Source organism: Littorina saxatilis, linkage group LG12 (genome assembly GCF_037325665.1).
Source record: "Littorina saxatilis isolate snail1 linkage group LG12, US_GU_Lsax_2.0, whole genome shotgun sequence".
NCBI classification, from domain to species: domain Eukaryota; kingdom Metazoa; phylum Mollusca; class Gastropoda; order Littorinimorpha; family Littorinidae; genus Littorina; species Littorina saxatilis.
This window is the reverse complement of record NC_090256.1, coordinates 66,812,216-66,836,502: the sequence shown is the minus strand read 5'-3', so window position 1 is coordinate 66,836,502 and position 24,287 is coordinate 66,812,216. Positions and strand designations below refer to the sequence as shown.

General features: G+C 42.0%; 1 protein-coding gene across 1 annotated transcript in view; it reads left to right on the top strand.

Moving 5' to 3' along the window:
* Positions 1-21,031, top strand: part of LOC138982610 (adenylate cyclase type 5-like) — a 65,295-nt gene extending 44,264 nt beyond the window's left edge. Inside the window, exons 15-24 of the mRNA XM_070355940.1 lie at positions 340-424; positions 1,566-1,682; positions 3,506-3,658; positions 5,723-5,898; positions 6,710-6,851; positions 7,225-7,347; positions 15,584-15,730; positions 16,774-16,975; positions 17,727-17,851; positions 18,316-21,031. Coding sequence (XP_070212041.1) covers positions 340-424; positions 1,566-1,682; positions 3,506-3,658; positions 5,723-5,898; positions 6,710-6,851; positions 7,225-7,347; positions 15,584-15,730; positions 16,774-16,975; positions 17,727-17,851; positions 18,316-18,438 — 1,393 coding nt within the window. The 3' untranslated portion in view covers positions 18,439-21,031. The remainder of the gene's footprint in view (positions 1-339; positions 425-1,565; positions 1,683-3,505; positions 3,659-5,722; positions 5,899-6,709; positions 6,852-7,224; positions 7,348-15,583; positions 15,731-16,773; positions 16,976-17,726; positions 17,852-18,315) is intronic.
* The last annotated feature ends 3,256 nt before the right edge of the window (positions 21,032-24,287 follow it).

Genomic DNA, 24,287 nt, shown 5'->3' with positions numbered 1-24,287 from the left:
GTGGTTTGAATGATATTGTTATCTAATGAGTGGTCTCTCTCATGTATGTAGGATAAATATATAAACACTCTCTTGCCTCCTTACTAATATACCTCTCTCTTATTTCTCTCTCTCTCTCCCTCTCTCTCTCCCTCTCTCTCTCTCTCTCTCTCTCTCTCTTTCGCTCTCCCTCTCTCTCACTCTCCCCCTTTCTCTCTCTCTCTCTCTCTCTCTCTCTCTCTCTCTCTCTCTCTCTCTCTCTCTCTCTCTCTCTCTCTCTCTCTCTCTCTCTCTCTCTCTCAGCTGTTATATATTACTTCATTTTAAATTTCAACTTCCATTTTCTTGTCTTGTCAACAGAGGCATTATAATGGCTGGGGTGTTCCCTGTGAGTTTCTTCGTCACATTTTCTCTGTTCCTGCTGGCGTTGTCAGAGTCCTGCCCGGTAAGTGTTCTTGATCCTTGTGCATGGTAAAATCGCTTGCCACGCAGAGATGCTGCTGGGATTTATCTATCTTTAGCAAGTTATCCAGAAAAACAGTCATAAAAGTTGCAGCAATATTTTCGGAATTTCAAGGCATTCCAGTGTTTGCTCCCCCTTTATTCCCACAAATTAAAAAATTTGGCAGATCTCCTGAAATGTCTGCAAAGTATTCAGGAATATTTGAAAAAAGTTTCAGCATTTTGCTGACTGCCAACTTATCTTGACTTTCCTATGAGGGAACGACTTCTTGTTTCCCGTTTAGCTCCCTCCCTTGTCCCCATCACCACCTCAAGAAAAGAAAGAAAAAAACCACCCACCTCAGTACATGTATAGACCGTGGGGTATAGACAGAATATAGTAACTTGGCCAAAGAGAAGAGAACTACAAGCAGTTTGGGGGAAATGTTAGCAGCAAAGAGGTAGTCTCCCTTTTAACACAGTTTTACTGTTGTGATCTCAAGATTTCTCATATCGTATGTCACACTGCATGCTTGCTCATGTTTGCTGTTAATCCCCTAAGCAAAAAAAATAAAGATGAAGGAAAAGAAGAGAAAGAAAAATACACTCACAAAGAAAAAAGAAAAAAATGTCAGCTGTGAATACTTTTTTATGTTAAAGTTATGAATTTGGTCTATGGATTATTTTTTCCCAGAAACATATTGGTAGTGTGATTCTTCTTCTTTTTCTTCTTCGTTCATGGGCTGAAACTCCCACGTTCACTCATGTTTTTGCACAATGTCATGTGGATTTGTATGTGTGTATGACCATTTTTACCCCGCCTTTCAGGCAGCCATACGCCGCTTTCGGAAGAAGCATGCTGGGTATTTTCGTATTTCTATAACCCACCGAACTCTGACATGGGTTAAATACAGGATTTTTTCTGTGCGCACTTGGTCTTGTGCTTGTGTGTACACACAAAGGGGGATAAGGCACTAGCAGGTCTGCACATAAGTTGACCTGGGAGATTGAAAAAATCTCCACCCTTAACCCACCAGGCAGCCGCAGCCGGGATTTGAACTCACGACCTTCCGATTTGGAGGCCGATGTCTTATCCAATACGCCACCTGCGCCCGTCTCACTTTGATTCTAATTCTTGATTGCAGTGTACTCCCAAGGGCGTACGTATGCTGGCCATGATGGTGGCTGTGTATCGCTGGATGAACCATGCAGTGGCCACCTTGTCTGTGCTTGCGCTCTTTTCAGCTTCATTCTTCCCCTTGGTAAGAAATTATATATGGTACAATGAAATCCCCTTATAACACCCTGCTGCTAGCTGATTTAAGATTTCACCAATTTAAGACTTTGTTTTCGTTCTTCTACAGATTTTCAGTTCATAGGTTCTGTAAATTTAGCTCCCTTTTATGACTCCCCCCCCCCCAATCCTCTTTTGTAAAACTGGATTTTCTTGATTTTGAGGTTGTTTAAGAGGGGTTTCACTGTATTATGACCTGTAAAATACTGAAGTTGTAATTTCTTGAAGCTTTTAAAACGTCGCTGATTCTTGGGTACAGAAACTTTCTGAAAGAAAGGATGTTATCAGTTAAAGATAAATAAAGAAAACTGAATACATGGCTTGTTGTGTCGTACCAGATGTACATGAGTTGTTTTTTTAAAATATTGGAACAGCGAGCGAAAGCGAGCGGTTCTCTATTTAAAAAAAGCAGTTTATCCTACATACTGTACTTACAAGTGTTTTACTCAAAACGTCCCGCAGTCAGGCGTCTACATTGAAGACGCTTCTTTTGGAACCACATCTATTGCAAAGCCTCGTGCAATCTTTGACGTCAAAGCAAAGACACGTCACTCTAGAAAGTGTAGCGTGATGTGAAAGTTCTAAAACTTCTACCCGGAGAAACAGCATAGCGTAAAGGGTTTCTGTAATGACGTTTGTCTCGGTGACTCTAGCATCATAAGCAGTCGAAAAGCAGGTCCCTGCCAAATTAGTTTGACATGACCTCTTTTACGTGATATACAAACATGTGGTGTGAACAATATTGTTATATCATGAGTGGTCTCACTCACGTATGTGGGATAAAGTACAAATATTGTTCAAAGTTTCAAAAAGGCCCTGGCTCATGCATGCATTGTACAAAACAGGCATGGGAATTGTCCGCCGAAAGGCAAGTTTCCGCCAAAATTTGTTTTTGTTCCGCCGAAAAAGCAAAAGTGTCCGCCGAAAAAATAAATGGGGGAGGCAAAAATGGTTCTAAAAACTGAATTAAATTTCATATTCTTACCCCAATTCTCATAAATGCATTGACTTCAATCTCACATGCTAGATGTCGAAAAACTACTCAAATTACCTGCCCTTGCAAGGGTGGTAACCAAGCTAAAAACAGACGCCATAGCCGTTGCTATGCCCTGTCCCACCTGGTTACCCATAACCCACCGCGCACCACGTGAGCGCCGGCATCCGGAATAATCATTCTCGACTTGTTGTCGCGGGTTGGTGGCTGGGGCCAGTCTCTCGCACAGCGGTCGGGGAACAATGAGCTTGGCTCTCCTTTGTTCTCGGCAGGGTGCTGTGCCGGACAGGGCATAGCAACGGCTATGGCGTCTGTTTTTAGCTTGGTTACCACCCTTCCAAGGGCAGGTAATTTGAGTAGTTTTTCTACATCTAGCATGTGAGATTGAAGTCAATGCATTTATGAGAATTGGGTATATTAATCAAATGAAAATTTACTATTGAAATTTTCCATTTAATGGCAAACTTGGAGCTCAGATGACACCAAATTGAACCATTTGGTAAGGCTAGGCGCTTTGCGCCGTCGACTTTGCTATTACTTGCAGTTGCACAATTTCAGCCTTTTTTACTTTTTTCAATTCCCATGCCTGATAAAAAAAAAATATCAGATGACTTAATTTTTCTTGCTTCTATTGTAATCTATGCCAGTATATAAAATATATGTGTGTGTGCGTGTCTGTCTGTCTGTCTGTCTGTCTGTCTGTCTACCTGTACATCCTACTGTCTGTGTCTGTCTGTGAGTCAAAAAATTTGCAAATCAATCAGTCCTAACAATAAAGTGTATACTGTGACTTTCAGCTACCTTTGGATACGACGTTAGTGAAGGACTGCGTGGTGAAGAAGTATGGGCTGTCAGAGTTTAACATCTCTGTGCTGCAACAAGAGGGATTCAGCCGAAACAATGAAACCACACCCTGCACTCAAGATACACAGGATACGTTTTTTGTAGAGGTATATACCAGGCTCTGTTGCCTTGGCTTTGAATCGGTTTACTTTCGTTAGAGTTTAATTTAGATTTTGTAGTGATTTTCAAGCTGTAAGAATGCATTCATGTATAATGTCTCACGCTTTCCTTCTTTGCCCCTACTAAAGCAAACGTGTGCAAGATTGTATGTTACACGTTTCTGAGTATGACAAGAACGGAATCATTTTCGCAATCGCCCCTCCAAAAGGGCCAAAATGCACACATGGCTTTCATTTCTCCCGCTGTTATCGTTTCTTCTCTTTACAAATTCTTCAACACTGAGAATACTGCAAACGGCATCCCAGACAACAGTACTGTTTCCATACACGAATTTAGCTGCTCCATCATGAGGCCTGTGAGTCGGAATTAGGAAGGACAGAGTTGTGTACAAGACAAAGAAACCAAAAAGAACAAACTATTCGCACATTCTTACACAGAAAGACTTCATAAAGAATGTGATGCTTCAAAAGATACAGACTGTGACGTCATTCAGACATACCGATCGAGACGTCATTCATATTTGGTCGGTCAAAGAAGTAGATCTTGCCACAATCATGGCTGGTTATATAGCCTTTTCAAAGCGTGAGTATAAGCAAAACGTGTTTGTTCTCTCCTCTGTTGAAGCTGTGAGACAGAAATGCTATCCAGACTTGGTCGTGTGACAGAGTTGTCTTCCATACTCGATTAATTGATGTCTTACTCAGCCTGACGGCTTCGTTAGACGATCAATGTTATCTCGTGTGGAAGAAAACGTCTGTCACGCGACCAAGACTGAATAGCAGATAATGACTAGGTGTCTTTTGATTTTTTCTTTTAATCAAATTCATGGCTATAAGAAGAAACTAAAACAACCTTATTTGTGGGATTATGGATTTGCTACATTTTATTTCCTCATATTTAAACAAGTTCCATTCTCATGTCTTAGTATAGTCTTAAGGCGTACTAGACATAGCCATCTGTAAATTTTGTGTAGCTGACACCTCCATGATGACGGTGCCATGTGGCAGTGAGGGCAATACAGTGTATTTTACTCGGGAATTAAGGATGCAATGATCAGAATTGATGCGTCTCATCAGTCGTCCTGAATTGCAGCTCGTATTTGTATGCAGGCAGAATCAGCGCCCAACATTGCTGATACACTAGCTCTTCTTTGTGTGTGTGTGTGTGTGTGTGGGCAGTACTGGCTGATGAGTGTATATATGTTGAGGACTGGGTGGCCGAGTGGTAACGCACTTGCGCTCAGAAGCGAGAGGTTGCGAGTTCGACCCTGGGTCAGGGCGTTAGCAATTTTCTCCCCCCTTTCCTAACCTAGGTGGTGGGTTCAAGTGCTAGTCTTTCGGATGAGACGAAAAACCGAGGTCCCTTCGTGTACACTACATTGGGGTGTGCACGTTAAAGATCCCACGATTGACAAAAGGGTCTTTCCTGGCAAAATTGTATAGGCATAGATAAAAATGTCCACCAAAATACCCGTGTGACTTGGAATAATAGGCCGTGAAAAGTAGGATATGCGCCGAAATGGCTGCGATCTGCTGGCCGATGTGAATGCGTGATGTATTGTGTAAAAAAATTCCATATCACACGGCATAAATAAATCCCTGCGCCTTGAATATGTGCGCGATATAAATTGCAAAAAAAAATAAATAAAAAAAATTTAAAAAAATAAATCCCTGCGCTTAGAACTGTACCCATGGAATACGCGCGATATAAGCCTCATATTGATTGATTGATTGATATAATGCTGTCAGTGGGCCATGAGCTTTAAAATGTTTTGATCATTAATGAGATCTGACACCGATACATTCACAGCCTTGCCGAGACAGACTTCTTTGAAATTCTTTGTCAGTTCTTAGGAGATGTGACACAATGTTTTAGGTGTCATGAATGCTTCGTATTATGACGTCTTCTCTACCTTTTTTCACTTATGACGTCAGGGGTGTCACAGCTTCAAGAAGAGAAGTCTTGATTTGTTCAGTCGACGTTGATTGTCATCAAATTTATAGCTGCAGTTTAAATTACTGTTGAATTATTATTATTGCTCGTGTGTGCAGTACTGCCTGATGTGCGTGTTACTGTCCATGGTGGCTAGTACAGTGTTCCTGCACACGTCCAGTATGGTCAAGATGGTGCTGCTACTGGCCATCACACTGACCGTCACCCTGCTCACCCAGATCACCTACCTCCCTCTGCTTGCCAACAGGGACCTCCTCCTGCTGACCGATAATGGGTAAATACCGTAGTAGTGAAGCTATCATTCATTGAGTCATTGAGTGTGTGTGTGTGTGTGTGCGGAGGTGCATAATTGTGGAGGTGGGATCGGTACTATTAGCTCAGATGGAAAGGCACTGGACTTGTGATTCTCGGGTCAAGGATTTGAATCCAGGCCGGGATGGACACAGGTTAACTTTTTGTGATGAATCAGAGACACAGTCCATTTGTGTCACCTCTGTCACTAATCTTAAAGACTTCGGTCATTCTTCCATAAGTGCAGGTGGTTGATTTCACCTAAACATACACACACACACGCACACACACACACACACACACACACACACACACACACACACACACACACACACACACACACACACACTCACACACACACACACACACACACACACACACACACACACACACTCACACACACACACACACACACACACACTCACACACACACACACACACACACACACACACACACACACACACACACACGAGTAGCATGACTGTTGTTGCTGCTATAGCTTTAAACTGGCCGAGAGGGATGGGAGGGAGGGATCCCAATGTTCCAGCAATGCATGGGATAATAATAAAGCATTTCTCACAAAGCTGCCCTGCCTGCCTCTGCTGGTGGGTATGGTGTCGATATCGATGTACCTGCAGCTGTGTGACAGAGGTGGAAATATCAGTGCACGTGTCTTACGGTGTCAGAATACCGTTAATTATATTAGTGTCACTTTGGTCACCCAGGTTTTGCTTAGAACTCTTATTTGCATGTGATATTGACATTTTCACAACAGGTTCCTTTGTGTGTCCAGGTTAAATGAGGACTCGGTTAAAACGATCATGTCCCTGCGAGTGGAGTCGATCGTAGTACTGCTGCTGTTCATGTTGGTGCTCTTCATTCACTCACAGCAGGTCGAGTCCACGGCTCGCCTGGATTTTCTGTGGAAAGTGCAGGTACGTCAGTGATGCCCAAAGGCGAATTCCTGTACGCAGACTATGATTGAAGTGTTAGTTCGTTTGTATTAATTGCATTCATTTAATGAAATAGGGATGGATCTTATGGTTTGTTGTGTTTGTTGGGGGGGGGGTGGGGGGGGGGGGGGGTTGATACGAGGACCTGTGCTCACTCCTTCCCTCCCTCCTCCTCCTCCCCCCAGTCTCCCTTTACTGCTTTTCTTTAGTCTTTTTGTTCATAATGTTTGTAAATTGACCCCCATTTTAAGACTCCCTCCCATTTACTACCGGATTATCTCAGGCAATCTTAAAAAGTGGTTCCAGTCCTGTACTACAAATTTTGTGTTGACATATTTTCTGTGCTATGATGCAGGCCACGGAAGAGATGGAGGAGATGGAGCACCTGAGGGCCTACAACCTGCGTCTGCTGTCCAACATACTGCCGTTGCATGTGGCGGAGTTCTTCCTCAAGCACAACCTTAGCGGCGACATGCAGGTTAGAGCATTTACGACGCTATCTCTCCAAATTTTCTAAGTGATATGTCGATCTCTTCCAATATGTTCAACAGTCTGTACCCGTCTGATCTGTTGATGTCAGACTGTCATATGTGAAACCTAAAGGATTTTTTTTTTAATTTTATAGGGGAGACTCCACACAAGGCAATGTTCAAAAATCACAAAACTATGTGTTTTGGGTAATTTTAGCTTTTTTGGGCTGATAAACATGTTTACTTTCATTTTTTTGTCTTTTCAAGTGTAAAATGTTATCAGAAATATACAAATAAAGAGTTTATTGAGCCATTAGTTGCTGTGTTGGCCTTTGTTTCAAGTGACGAAGTTGATCAGAGCTCATTTTCCAACGAAAATTGTGGCCACAAATATCGTCTGCTTCAGCAAAAGTGACCTACCAAAATGTTCTGTGAAATTCCGGCTTTTAGATAAAGTCAAGGACGAATAGAATATTTCTATCACGGAAACACATGAGCCCGAACAAACCGGCGACGATTGAGCTTCGTAACATGCCGAGTTAGCTCCGAGGGGTGCCGATTGTTATCGTTTCTAGGTCACATCATTCCGATTGGTCAGTTTCATTTAGTCAAGTTTTGACTAAATGTTTTAACGTAGAGGTAGAGGGGGGATTGAGACGAGGGTCGTGGTGTATGTGTGTGTGTGTCTGTCTGTCTGTCTGTCTGTCTGTGCGTGTGTGTGTGTAGAGCGATTCAGACCAAACTACTGGACCGATCTTTATGAAATTTGACATGAGAGTTCCTGGGAATGATATCCCCAGACGTTTTTTTCTTTTTTTCGATAAATACCTTTGATGACGTCATATCCGGCTTTTTGTAAAAGTTGAGGCGGCACTGTCACACCCTCATTTTTCAATCGAATCTTCGACAAAGGCCGGACTTCGGTATTGCATTTCAGCTTGGTGGCTTAAAAATTAATTAATGGTTTGGTCATTAACCCCTTCCCTGCCAGCGTGAAAAAGCGCATTTGTATTCCTGTGTGCCGGAGCAAAATTTGACTTTTGAGGGTGTGTTCACTAAAACGTGAATAATTCAGGCATTTGAAGAGATATCTCTTAGATATTTGGCATGTTTTTTTCTAACATCCCTGGCCCCAATTACAAGTGAAATTAGTTTCATTTGGCAGGACAGAAATTTTTAAGTAATTATTTATTCTTTTTTTTTTCCCCGTGATCAAGCATTTTCGGAACATAACAACACACTTGATCACAAAAATGCATGACAAAACACAACAAAAAACTGGTGTAACAAAGGGAAAAACATCAGGTACTCACAAAACTTCTTGGTAATCAACTTCACTGCTATAAGCATCCAAAGTTATAAGGGTTAGCTGTTCATGGTAAGGTAAGTCCGGAATCGCACGTCATACTCCACAGCTGAGACTCAGAAGCAACAAAGTCACAATCCACAGAGCAGGCAAAGTCCACACACTACTTCCAGTATATGAATTTTGTGTGATAATCCACAAAACACTGAGGAAAGCACAAGGCTGCTCTCAAGGTACTGGTCAGCATAAAGGTTTGTTTGGAAGACAAGGTGGTTGATGAGGTCGTCATCAAAAAACAGCTGCATCCAGTCTACTGGTTCAAAATTGTCAACATTGCACTGCATGCCTGGATTGCCTTGAAATTGGATGTCTTGGTTTGGCGCAGTTGCATCAGCATCTGTCCAATTTCTTATCTTATCTTCCTGACGTTGTCTTGGAATTTGTCGGGCACGGCCGCGGCCACGCCCCCTCGCATTACCTCTCCCTCGTTGTCCTCTTCCCACACTGCTTCCTCGACCCCTGCCGCGACCTCTGACCACAGGACATGAAGTTGATGGGCCAGGCATTGGTTCTGCTTCGGCATCACTGCCATCAGTCTCCGACTGATCACTGTCAGTGGCAGATACACTTGGTTCGTAGCTGATATCATTGTCATCATCAATGCCTACCTCGGACAAAAGAGGGTGGTGCTGGTTGAAATCAGTTTCTTCCTCGTCTGATTCGCTGTCACTTCCATCTCTAAGGTCTTCATCATCACTGTCTTGGTCATTTAGGCACTCTTGAAGCACTTCAAGTGCTGAATAGCGCTTGAAAACAGACCTCGTGGTACCCCCACGCCGTCCACCATCCGACATCTTTGTTGACGACTTAACACAGATAACTCCCGAAGTTTCAAAATTCTCCCAAACATCAATATTTGCTATTCATAACGGTCAAAGGGAAGGAACCGTTGGTTCAAGATGTCTAACTGCTCTGCCAACAGTTTTTGCAGTTACCCCCCTTCTTGGGTGGATACAGGACTCTGATGCGTACACCTCGAACGACGTTCGTGGCGGGGCAGACAGGATGCCAAAAAACACCTCGAACGCCGTTCGTGGCAGGGCAGGGAAGGGGTTAAAAATCAGAAAATTGTAATTAAATTTTTTTTTTAAAACGATCCAAATTTACGTTTATCTTATTCTTCATCATTTTCTGATTCCAAAAACATATAAATATGTTATATTCGGATTAAAAACAAGCTCTGAAAATTAAAAATATAAAAATTATTATTATACTGTTCAAAAAAAGAAACGCATAGTTGCTACTTGCCAAATTTGTTTTATTTTTCGAAAAAATTAACAGAAAATCCAATATTTAGATTATTTGTTTGAAATTTGGTATGGACACAGTTGAATGCACACACAGTTCATTTGCATCTTCAAATCAATCAGTCAATCAATACGATTGGGTGCCGAGGCTGTCAAGTCAGTAGGGGGTGTGACTGCCTTGAGCAGCAACAACTGCCCGGCACCTTCTGGGCATGGACTGGATCAGATGCCGGATATCTTGCTGTGGGATGGTGTCCCACTCCTCCTGAAGTGCCTGCAATAGATCGCGGTGATTTGCCGGCGCTTCTTCTCGCCTGCGCACACGTCTGTCCAATTCATCCCAGAGGTGTTCTATCGGGTTCATGTCTGGCGACATGGATGGCCAGGGAAGCACCTGGACATGGTGGTCGGTGAGGAACTGGGTGGTGAGTCGTGCTGTGTGCGGGCGAGCGTTGTCCTGCTGGAATATGGCATCCTGGTCAGCCAGAAGAGGAAGGGCGTGTGGGCGCAGAATTTCCTCCACGTATCGCTGGGCAGTTATGCGCCCTTGGACGTGCACCAGGGTGCTCCTTCCAACGGTATTGATCGCCCCCCACACCATGACGCCTCCACCACCATGAACGGGTGCCTCATCCACACAGTTGGGCGCGTAACGTTCATTTACTCTCCGGTAGACCCTCCTCCGACCATCATGTCGCTGGAGCAGGAAGTAGGACTCGTCGCTGAACCACACGTGTCTCCAGTGATTCCGGACGGTCCAGCGAAGGTGCTGGTTGCCCCACTGCACTCGGTTCTGGCGATGGCGGCGGGTGAGGACAGCTCCTCTGTGAGGTCTGCGAGCTCTCAAACCAGCTTCATGCAGGCGGTTCCGCACGGTCTGGTCCGATAATCGGTGTGGCCCGGTTAGAGCCTGGACAGAAGATGAGGCCGACAGGAAACGATTCCGGAGGTGGCGGAGCCGTATGAAGCGGTCGTGAGCAGCAGTTGTCGCCCTTGGTCTTCCCGCTCGTGGCAAGTCAGCAACGGAGCCAGTGGCTTGAAACCTGACCCACAGTCTACTGATGGTGCTCTGGGACACGTGGAAGTGCCTGGCGATTGCACTTTGACTTTGGCCTGCTTGTAAACGACCCAATGCAATTTGGCGGTCTTCTCTGCTCAATCGGGCCATCTTTCGTCGCTGAATTGTCGTCTGATTTCTTTGTGGCGAACAATCCGCTTTTATGGGTTTTGGAAGACATGGTGAGAGCTCAATATTCCCCGAGTTTCACGAGATTACACTGAAGCATGACGAGTGGTCATGCCAAATGAGAGATTTTGACATTGTAGCCACTGATAACGCATGCGTCACGTGCAGAGCTCACTTGTGGCAATGGACGAAAGGTCGACGACCAGATAAACATTTTCTGCAGTTTGGTGGATATCCTTGTAGCCATATAACTAAATTAACCAAATATTACAAGCTATGCGTTTCTTTTTTTGAACAGTATAAAATAAAATTTCCGAAAATCGATTTAAAAACAATTTCATCTTATTCCTTGTGGGTTCCTGATTCCAAAAACATAGATGTGATATGTTTGGATTAAAAACACGCTCAGAAAGTTAAAAAGAATAGAGATAAAGAAAAGCGTGCTATCCTTCTCAGCGCAACTACTACTCCGCTCTTCTTGTCAATTTCACTGCCTTTGCATCGAGCGGTGGACTGACGATGCTACGAGTATACGCTCTTGCTGTAAAAATGCAGTGAGTTCAGTTTCATTCTGTTAGTTCGACAGCTTCACAAAATGTTGTAATTTCGCCTTACGCGACTTGTTATAACTGTATCCACTGCGCATGCGCATATGCAAATTTCTCAGTCCTCGGGGATTTCCGTCAATGCCGAGTGTTCACGAAGATACTACTTCCTGTGAATTCTGTTGTAAACAACTTCGAAGCGAATCTTGTCAGTTGTAGCACACATTTTCTTGTTTGAACCGTGATAATGACAAGAAAAAAGAGGGCGACGAAGTCAACAGTGAAACACGGTACGTGTTCAAAGAGCAAAGTGTCTCACATGGAGAAAATGCGTCTTGCTAAAAAAGCGCTTGTTGAAAAACCAGAGATCGGTGAATCGTGTGAAGCCGAAATGGAGCACGTGTTCGAAGGGGTAGAACATGATTTACATGCTGAGGTAGAGGAAATAATCGCCCAACCTGCGTCAGCATCAGCAAGTAAATTGAATCGCTACCGGCAGAGTTTCCCCGTCGTGGATGAAGAGAATCAATTGGTGTTTAGGCATCGCAACTGGTGTCTGATGGAAATCGGACAACTGAATCAGCTGTTGTCAGACCTGACATGTCCGACTTGTGATGCGTCTGTGGTGGTGACACTCGGCGACAAAAGTGGCCTTTCACGAAAAATGAAACTGCGGTGTACGACGGATGGCTGCAACTACTCTGCAGAGACCAACACTTCGCCGAGACGTTACAACGGCACCAGGGTTCGCCAGGCATTTGATGTCAACCATCGATCTGTACTCTACAGTGTTCAGACTGGCGGCAGCTTTGCTGCTTTGGACACGTTTTGTGCAATATTCGGGATGGCAAACATGTCTGAAAACGCATACCAACGCCTGCACAAAACAGTCTGCACAGCATCAGTGTAGACTTGTGAGCTCACGTTAGCAAACTGCAGGTCTATTGTCCAGGATAACAACCAGGATATGAATCCCGGTTACGTCCACGACAAAAATACTCCTGAGCCAGAAGATCGACTGTTGGGACATTGATGATGGTGTCCCATGGGCTGATGTGGCTTTTGATGGCACATGGCAAAGAAGGATCTCAAATGTGTCCCACTACGATGTAGGCCTGGTCGTCGAGATGCTGACAGGATATGTGCTTGACTTCCATGTGATGAGCACATAATTATTGCCTCGCATGCAAAATAAAAGAAAAGGAGGGACTGCCACAAGATGAGTGGGATGCATGGATGGAGGGCCACAGAGAGAATTGTCAGCAGAACCACCACGCCTCTGCCAAAGCAATGGAGAGGGATGCGGCTTTGAAGCTGTGGATTGAGTCGGTGGAGCGAACCGGTCTGCGTTACAGGTAGGTGTTTTTTCACTTGAATGTCAAATGTATCGTTGCTTGATTAGGATGTCTCTTTGTTGTGTGTGTGTGTGTGTAAACTTCTATAATAGAAGATCAATAATATAACTGGATATTTGTTAGCCCTGAGATTACTCCTGTTGGTTAGCTGTGCTGTAAACAAACGCCATTTTGTGTCATTCTGCATTGTATTGAAACATTGTTTGTATTCCATGCACTTTGCTTACGTTTATGTTCAGCAATATTTTTTCATATATATATTGTTTCAGGACTATGCTGTCTGCTGGTGATTCGACCGCATTCCGGGCTGTCGAGGAATCTGCACCATATGGGGAGCGACGCAAGGTCACCAAGCTGGAGTGTGTGAACCACGTCCACAAACGGATGGGAACCGCCCTGAGGAAACAAGCACAGGAGAACAGACTGGGTGGGAGAGGACAGGGTCGTCTCACTGCAGAAAAGTGTCGCCGGCTCCAGGACTACTACCACGGTGCCATCTTGTCAAACGTTGACAAAACAGAGGACAACATGCGGAACGCCATCTGGGGAACCTAGTTCCACTGTACCTCTACCGATGAGGCGCCTCGCCACAACAGATGCCCAGCACGACGGTCATGGTGCTTTTACCGGAGGGCGTTGGCCTCGGGTGAGCAGCCAGGGCCTCATGCGAACAAAGTGAGGACAGTACTGTCTTTGGAGGTGGCCCGACAACTTGTTCCCCTGTACCAACGCATTTCTAGCAATCAGTTGCTACAGCGAGTCATGCATGGGCAGACCCAGAATGCCAACGAGTCCCTCCACTCAGTGTTATGGTCCATTTTGCCAAAGACAAAAATTTTTGGCAAACAGCGGGTTGATGCTGCTGTCGCACTTGCTGTGGGCAAATTCAACCAAGGAAACCACCACCTCACAGAGGTCATGAACATGCTGGCCATAGATGTCAAGGAGCCCACTTTGTCCATTGTGCAGCATCAGGATGATGAAAGAATCAAAAAAGCCAATGCCGCAACACAAGCGACGTTTCTTGCTCGTCGCCGCCGCCAACGTCTCCATCAGAACGTCGTCCAAGAAAGACTTGAAGCAGCTGAGGGACCAACATATGGACCAGGCATCATGGGAGACCAGTAATTCTGTGCCCTAACTTCAAGGATGGAGATTCCCTTGGATGTTCTTTTGACCTGTTCTCGTTTGGAGGTGTTGGAAATTGAGACCGTGTGCGACATATATTATACACATACGCATAATAACATTCCACTCATTCACAACATAAATCTTGCTGTAAAACATTGGGGGGTTATTTTCTGTGTGGACCTTTCTACGGTGCTTGCTGTGACAACACTTTATGAGCTTCAAAAATGTTGATTTGAATACTCAAAGTAGATTCAAAAGTTTGACGTCCATTTTCTCAGTTTCATCGTTTTCACCATAGTGCCCGCACTAGTACAATCATATCTCTGACATGCAAAGGTATAGTTCTTTTATGGTCTGGTTCAGAAAATTGTCTACCCCTTGCCTACCCCCTTGGTCGAACGCCTACTATGTTGAAGTCCATTTTTTTGGAGGGGGGTTAGACTAAAGAAAAACCTTCTTTACACTTGTAGATCAATGGCAAATAAAACATCAGAAAGCAGTTTTTAGTTGTTTCTGTTGTTATTATGTCCTGGAGTGAATTTCTTTTATTTGTGCATTTTTGTTTGATTTTTAGGCGTTTTCAACTGTAAAATCTTTGTTTGACTCCCAACTTAGAAAAAGTAAGATTCATTGTTAGATTTTAACCTCTACAAACACAAAAATCAATACCAGATACAAAATAATTGAATATTATTGTCTTGTGTGGGGTCTCCCCTTTAAGCCTTTAAGCCTTTATATATGATTCCTATAGATTCCCTACATCTCATTGGCATTTAAAATCCCTACACGCCACACAGAGGAGCAGACCTATAGGTTACCTATACAAAACCTATAAGAATTCAAAGCAATTTTCATATAGGTTACCTACAGGTAATTATTTCGTTCGGGCTGTCGAAGGACACTGGTGACAGGTAGCTTGCCTCCTGCATGCCAGTTATTTGCTTGTGAATGTCAACGGTTGAAATGGTCTCTAAAACATTCTCACACATTGATTAACCATATGTGTTTCCACTGCTTTGCTTTTTCCTGGCCCAGAGACAGCCACAGATTCAAAGTCAACATCAAACATAGAGGAAATGATGTGAAAGCACATTTCACATAAAATAAACAGCAGTTAAAATTCACTTGATTCTGCATAGGACACTTTCCTCACAATTTTCAAGTGAGCTCTGGTCACCATGGCACACTAGGAGAGTGGGTGCCAGGGCCGAGGTGCACGATAAAGTTACCAACTGGATGGGAGCCTGCCACGGTGTTGGATTAGTTGAAATTGAGATTTGTTGGGATTTCAACGAACCAGAATTAACCCGCGGTTTGTTCTCTCCTGTTTGGGTGGCACCCACTTTCTGTTCGTGCATCCCAGCCCTGGTGCCTAATCAGGGCCATCTGTAATTCCTTCCTACCTATGTTTTAGGCCAACTACTACCAAGACATGGACAATGCGGCCATCATGTTTTCCTCAATCACAAATTTCTCCGAGTTCTACGTGGAGCTGGAGGCCAACAACGAGGGTGTGGAGTGCCTGCGTCTGCTCAACGAGATTATTGCTGATTTTGATGAGGTATACTTAGCGTTAACAGGAAACTTTTGGTATTTTACAAATAAAAAACTCATAGAACCGGAAATGAAATCAGGTAACAAAATCACACATATCGCTTGATATTTTGTTTGACCTTTCTATTTTTTTTTTGGTTTTTTTTTTGGGGGGGGGGGGGGGGGGGGGGCGGGGTCATAGGTAGTGAAATCCTCCTTTTAAGACCTACAAAACCCTAAGAAAATTGGGTCTTAAAATTAGTGTAAACTTGCAGAGGTTATGAACAGAATATCTTCTATGGGGTAATGTGGTTTAGGGGTGGGGTAACAAAGGCGAGTCGTGTGTAAGCATTTGCTTTTCTTGTTTTAAAGTGTGCACATCAGAGTTGATTTTTCAAGGCAGATTATAATGATCGTGTGCCTCCAGGCAGTGCACAAATCATATAAATACACAGAGCTGGCTAGTGTTTGGTCTACAATGTCACATGAGTTTATAATGCATTAGTGTTTCCAAGGAAAAGCAACTCTTCCACAACCAATATAAACCCTGCAGAGTTATTTCTTGAATTTGTCTTGATCAAATGATGCACAGCGCTATATTCAGATCTGAGAAACAAAGGGACACAAACACTTTAAATACAAATAACATATTGTGCAACAGCGGTAAGAGAGCGTTATGTGTAATCAATCTCCTGGCACCCAAGATAATAACATTTTAGCATCGGAATGAATAAGTGACTTTCATATTAACATTTTCAAAGATCTTCTTGAGATCTCCAGTTTGCACGATTTTGCATATGAACAATGTTTCACATGGGCAAATGCTTTCACACTGGTTATTTTGTTCACATCATTACATGTATTGAGAAAAGTTTAACAAAAAATTGCCATCAACATTTTGGGTCTCTATTACTTATCTTTTAGGGAAGGGGTGTCTTTCTTCTGTTTTTGTTGACTCACCTGAGTAATTGGTGAGTATTAGGATTCATATGTGTCTGGTGGTATTAGAAAGAATTATTACGGAGATAGTGACTCAATCTTTACATAGCTTTTTCTTTTTGGTTTTTGCAGTTACTGTGTGAAGATCGATTCAAGTGTATTGAGAAGATCAAGACAATTGGTCAGACGTACATGGCAGCATCGGGCTTGACGCCAGAGACAAATTTCAGCAACATGAAACACGTGACAGCCATGGCCGATTATGCCTGCTGCATGAAAACCGCGCTCAAGAATGTCAACGAACATTCCTTCAACAATTTCAGGCTACGCATCGGTGAGTTGCTTATACTTCTGGGGTTCAGAGGCTTGGTCTGTTGAAAATTGGTTCCATAACTGAACTGTTTGAACTGAATGTCAGTACAGGCATGAGTTTTTTTTGCCAAGTAGCAGATTTCCAGCATTTTTAGAGCTTCATTGAGATCATTCCAGAGATCTCCAGATGTAAATTGTATTAATGTATTTCAAGTGTGTGTGTGTGTGTGTCACAGTGTGTGTGTGTGTGTGTTGACAATTTCATAATCTCATGCCTGATATAGTATTTCTGTGAAAAAATTAATTTGTCAGAATTTGAATGGTGTGTGCATGGGTGCTAGATGTTTAATATAGATACATGTGGTTGGATGGTTTCAAGCAGTATGTATACTAACAGTATCCAGTTGTAAGTTAAAGGTAACATTTTTAAACAGTTGAGTAGTATCTGTATATATGCCAGCTTAATTCACCTTTGAAGACAAAACTGTGTGCATTTATTTGTTCTGCTCTTTTTGCATTTCCCATTTACAGCATGTGATGAATCAATAGTTGATATCGGGCTTTAAGGCTCTAAAGAGGAAGGAAAATGATGAAAGTGATGAATAGTTCATATTACACTGTGATGCCATGATTATTTGTTTGCAAGTACTGAACAGCAACGTCAGTTAGCCTCTTTGTTTCAAAGGGGGGCAACTGTGCGACAGTCAATTAAATCCTGATACAGTTATCTCTGAACACTGTCTTTTGTAAAAAGGGATATTTGTCCTTTGCAGGGATAAATGTGGGGCCTGTGGTGGCTGGGGTGATTGGGGTTCGCAAGCCCCACTACGACATTTGGGGTAACTCCGTCAACGTAGCGTCGCGTATGGACAGTACAGGGCTCCCGGACAAGATACAGGTAAGTCACTGTGCTTGATGTACAATTCTTTTGCATAGCTTGGACCTTTTCTTCAACCTCAATGTTTGTTCGCTTGTAGATATGCTGATGAGATTGATTCTGGGAAAGAAGACAGCACATGGGCTACCTGACAGAATATTGGTTTATGTGTGTGTTCATGCACAACACACACACATTTATGCATGCACGCACGCATGCATGTACGCACACACACACACCTACCTACACACATGCACACACACACACACACACACACACACACACACACACACACACACACACACACACACACACACACACACACACACACGCACACACACCTTCCCTAAAAGAATCCCAGTACCCAGCAAAGCATCTGTCAAATATTGACCGCACATTGTACAACCGTCGAACGCAGAAGAAGAAGACCGCACATTGTAAAGAAGCGCAAATTTTATGATAAATATCCCTGTTTTTGTGTGCAGGTCTCCGAGGAGACTTTCAAAATTTTGAACCAGAGGGGTTACAAGTTAACAAAGCGTGGGGAAGTAAACGTTAAAGGCAAAGGCACCATGGTTACCTACTTCCTAGATGCACAGGGCTTCTAACGAAATCAGCCAGACATCAAGGGATGTGTGACACTACTTTCTGCTACCTGGAACACTGCCAAGTAGATTTTACAATTGGTGCAATATTCGCTGTTCTGAGGCAACGAGCCTCATGTGAATTAAGCTTCATAAGCGCGTGTGATTCTGAGTAAATTTGTGATTGTAATGAATGGTCAAACTCAGAGGCCTGACAGTACATATCACTTGTAAAGAAAACAGATATGTGATTGCGACTTTGCAGACGTGGACTGAAAATGTGAAAGACTGATGTCGCTGTCGCTGTTTGGCTTCGGGTTCTGCTGGCTGGATCTCTCCCTGGACTGAAAACATGAAAGACTCATTTGACATTTTAATAGCTTGTAATTTTGCTAGCCCCCTCTATTCAAGCTACCCATTAGGTAGTCTGCTGACAGGCTTGTCCTGAGGCCAAACTTGGATTTCAGTTTGATAATGGCCGACTCCAGTGATACATTGCAGAGAAAAAAATGAAATGAAAAAAAAAGTGGTTTGTGTTTTCTTGTACCGTGAAACCTGCAGTGTGAGGCACCTTCAAATGGAGGACACCTCCCCAAAAAAGGACACTTTCTGTTGTACCATTGTCTACTATCTTGACCAAAATATACCCATCTTGACAGCTGCCACCTATCTGCAGCATGGGGACCCCATAGGCTGGTCCCAATTAAAGGGTGTCCTTTTATCACAGGTAGTCGTCATACTGCATGATGTGTGCATGTGTCTGTTGACGCTATATGGACTGTTTCAACAATAGCAAGAGACTTGACATCCAGATATAACTGAATCTCATATCATGATTGATCAGCTGCACTTGATTTTGCTCTTCAGCAGGAACAATTGCTCTCAAATTCTGTTGGTCAAAGTTTCAGTCTGCAGGTTGCCAGTCTGTGCTTCTTTGAGTTCACTGGGGCTTTCAACTCGAGGATTAATTGACATCTTTTCTGCGGAGTTTCGGGTCATCGATACCTTTGCATTTCTGTATAGTTGGTATTTCACAGACATAGAAACTTGAGGAGACGATTTAAATTATTTTGAAGGCAAAATATGTGAAAAATTCTTTACGCTTGACATTTATTGTGCAGAGGGCAAGAAAAACAGTGAGACCAAATAAATGGAAACAATCAAAATGTTAACATTTACTGTGACAAACTTTCTGGTTGTGAATCTCAAGTCAGCCTGGTAGACATGTGACCAATTAATTAGTTCTGTGCAATTTCAGACAGGATTTAGTTCTAATCAAAGGATACTGATCTGCCTGAGCGGCTACACAAAATGTCTGTGAGATTCAAAGTAACGCATGTGTGTGAGAAACCAATTAAACAAACAAAACACGAACAAACAGAAACATAGAATTCTGCATGTGTACATTCAGAGGTCATTCTTTTAAATGTTGACAGTCTGTATATGCAATTGTTATAATTTGTGAATAAATTTTTTAAACACAACGGACACTGAGCATGACAATTTTAATCTTTTAAATGTTTTGTTTCAATAAGTTTTTTTTATCAGGAACTTTTTTCCAATTATAATAATATACATGACTTTATAGAAGATTGTAAGTTGCCATGTAAAATTGCTTGTGATATATAAGCTTCAGAGCTCCCTGATTTACGGTTACAGTTGATCCCTCATTTGAGACCACCAGAAAATCTTAACAAACCTCTCGTCTTAAAAAGGAGGGTCGGTCTTTAAATGATTGAGGGTAAAATTACACAGGTTATGAATTCTGAAAAAGTTGGATCTAAAAAGGTGGTTCCACTGTACTTGTCATTTTATCATAGATGTATCCAGTAGATTTTTGACACACTGTAAGTTCAACATCTGTTTAGCTGTGAATGTGATATTAATGAAGACAAAGTCTTTCTTGAATGGGTCATATATAGAGAGAGATTTATAGATAGATTCATCTCGCTAATCACTTCAAAGGTTTTGCATGAGCAATTACTGCTTTTTTTTCTAATTACCAGTGTCTAGTTAACCCAGTGTTAACAAACACTACTTGAAGCTTTCTTATAATACTTTGTGTGACCAAGTGAAGAACCCAGTGAACAATCAAAAAAAGAGTTCAGTTCAAATTTGAGAGATGTTTTATTTTAATTCTGGACAGGGGTTAGAGTTAATGATACAGATACATTTTGCAGCTTAGTGCTTGAAAAAGCATTAAGTTCAGCCGGAACTCTTAACCCTGTCCTTAATGGGGTGAAGTGGACTACGCGAAGTATTACTTTATTCGCGAAGCTGGCCGCACAAAGCTTAGGCACTGGGTTTTTGGTAAAAAGACTTGGCGATCGAAGTCTTTGCACACATATTCCTTTTGTCTTTGAAGCTTAGATCTGTATGTTGACAATGACATTAACTTTTGATTGGTCTTATGTTGATGGATTAATGTTGTTCTTAGTATTATGTATAACAAAAAGTGATGAATTTATTTTCCTTTGGAGTAAACTACCAGATCAAAGTAAATTTTGCATGTATGCCAGTGTGCAGTCGATAATTAACTCCATCCTTCATAAATCCTTTTCAAATAAACTGAGGAAATAAAGAGCCATGACTTGCAAACTGAGTGCAAAGAACACTGTGAGCTTTTTGTTTTGATCATTTTGTTTTGACCTTTATTTATTGATAGCGTGTTTTGATTTACAGGCATGGGGGGAAGGACAGACACATTATGTGTCACTGGACCGTTTTAATGGCAGTTTCACAGTCTCTACAGTTGATAATAAAAACTTTGAGCTACACTGTGTGCAATGTATATCTAAAAAAAATTTAAAGTGATTATAGGTGTGTGTATATGTGTGTGTTTATTTTTGATTTGTTTGTGTGTGTTCATTATGAAAAAAGTGTTCATTGACATGTATATCTGTGACTTCTGCTGACAGTAATCTCAATTCTGATGTACTACATTTGTTGATGACAGAAAATGTTAAACACTCTCTTTTCTCTTCTGACTCATTTTCTTCTCATGTCTTCATCTTAACTTTTTGTAATTCGCTAGGTCAGTCCAGGTATACATTTTACTAACACTCAGACATGTGATGACAGTTTTTGGCTCAAGCGATGATAAACTTTGTCTGTCTGTGCGTGTGTGTGTGTGTGTGTGTGTGTGTGTGTGTGTGTAATGTGATAGAAACTTTAACATTTGAAGACGTCACATTATGGCGTAAGAGGGTTAGACGTCACGCGAAGGAATTACTGAAAGTCTCGGTCATTGTTATTTTGAGCGGGCCGAGACTAGTTGGCAGTCGTGTCCCTGTAAGTAGGCTACATGCAGACAGACAGATCTAGATCTAGTGTCTCGCTTTCTTGCACAGTGTCACCTATGCTTACTGTGTGTGTGTGACGGAGTGATTGAGTTTGTGTTACTGTTTGTCGATTTCTTACGTGAGCCTTGAAGGCTTCGCCTCTTGTTCTTCTGGGTTTATATATTGGAGACTCTTTTCTACGTCTGTGTTTTATTTTCTTCCATTTTTATTCCCTCTCCAAATTCAGCCAAGGTATTTAGTTTTCATTCTTTGACTGAGTGATTAAACATATTTTGCAAATGAGGAAAAGGCCCAGTGTTTTTCAATTTTGTGAGTTGGAAAGCATTAGCTTTATGATTATAAATTACCTGGACTTTACTCTTTTTTAAAGACATTTTTACATGCAAAATATTTTGCTCTGTAGACTGACTTTTAGGCTTTACTTTTCAAACAGCTTGTAAATAATGACAGTAAAAATACTTCTTTTTTTTATTTGCGCTGAAAATAACCAGTCTAGTTTAAAGTGATTCTTTTATATCCAAAGCTGCGTGATCGCAGGGCATGAAACGAAGCTTATAAATTTAATATTTGAATTATATATTTGATACTCCATCACCTTCTGCCAACAAATATCATTTTGTGTCTGTTTTTGCCAAGATGTATTATTTCTAGGTAAGAATCTCATGCATTCCATAAAGTAGTACAGTAGTCATAATATTTGATGATACATTCCTCGATCAGCACCTGCTTGGGAAAGGCAACAATATGATACATGTATGCGAATCGAAAACTTCATATCTATAGGCATTACTTTCACCAAGACCTTATACATATCTTTGTATGTTTCCACATATGCACATCCGTGTAGTATTGTTTGTTTGTCAGTTTCTCTTGTGAATATGTAGTTTAAACTAAAGCAGTGAGGTCGAGCTCATGGAGGATAGAAAGACTGTCTGCACATTATAGAAGTTTCCTGTTATGTATACACAAAATAGCTACAACCTTGCTGTGCAAAAGAAGGACACATTAAATTGGCTACAGTGTTACCTGCGAAGTGAGGCCCTCAAATAAGAGGACACCTTCCAATAAAGGACTGATCCGCCTTCTGTTGTCCATGTTTCTATTACCAATTGGTCAGAACATACTCGTAATCAAAGGATACATGCAATTGAGGGGTACATCTACCTGCATCATGATCCCAAGGGTCTTAATTCTTATCTTGGAGACCTGCTGTATATCTTCCAAAATAGACAGTGGAAGTGACTTACATGCTGAGACTAAAAAAGTCTTGAAAGAAGAGTTAACAACTGAGATTCATTCAATGTGATGTTGATCAACCGCACAAGGAGCTAGCTAAATTCAAGTGATGTCTTGGAGAGTGGGGTGGGGGTTGGGGTTACTTATCTCAGGAAATAAGCTCCTCAGAGTCGATTTTGTAAATAACTTTATCAGGCATAGTTTTCTGTGAATTCAATCAAAATGTGGATGTGTTCATTAGCATAGAGATATTGTATACTTTAATATTTTGCTTTTTTAGCGCAACAACAAAGGTAGTAAATCTTCGGTGTGTTTTCTTAATCGTCAGAATAACTGTGACCTTTATGTTAATCCTTATTGTTTTTGGTGTATAATTTGACCGTTTTCACAGTTTGTTTCCTTGAAAGATGCTGATTAGTGGTTATTTACATTAGTTACTTGTCCACGAATTAAATATGAATTAAAGTACAAAGAATTTTGCATTTCCGAAATCTTCAAAAGCTAATGGCTCTGCATGCATATAGAGTTTGAAGTAATGTGGTAAAGTAAAAGCCATTGTTGGAGTATTTCATACTGCAGTTGCACCAATGTCATAATCTGGCAGTTTCCTTTAAAGAATAATTTGTCAGCAGAGAAATGTTGCCGTTTTAATTCTTTTGTGTATTATGCAGGAATGAAGAACAAACAGCTATGTGTTTCCTGTGGAAAGAGCAGTTCTGTATTAAAGTGACCCCCCATCCCCCCCCCCCCCCCCCCCCTTAATTTTAAGACTTAATTCCCTCCTTTGAAGACCCTACCATTTAAGATTTATTGTTCAGTACATCTGTAACTTGAACTCGACTCACTCCTTTTTAAGACATTTTTGGCTCACGTAAGTGTAGCCTATGCGATGATAAACTTTGTCTGTCTGTGCGTGTGTGTGTGATAGAAACTTTAACATTTCCGAGTCTATGGATAAAGCTCCATAAGAAGATTACGTCTCGGTCAAAAGTGTTTGACATGTGTGATAGAAACTATTTGAAGACGTCACATTATGACGTAAGAGGGTTTGACGTCACGCAAAGGAATTATAAAGTCTCGGTCATTGTTATTGTGAGCGGGCCGAGACTGGTTGGCAGATCCAGTGTCTCGCTTTCTTGCACAGTTTCACCTATGCTTACTGTGTGTGTGTGTGTGTGTGTGTGTGTGTGTGTGTGTGTGTGTGTGTGTGTGTGTGTGTGTGTGTGTGTGTGTGTGTGTGTATGTGTGACGGAGTGATTGAGTTTGTGTTACGATTTCTTACGTGAGCCTTGAAGGCTTCGCCTCTTGTTTCAAATTGTAGAGGTCTTGAAAGTA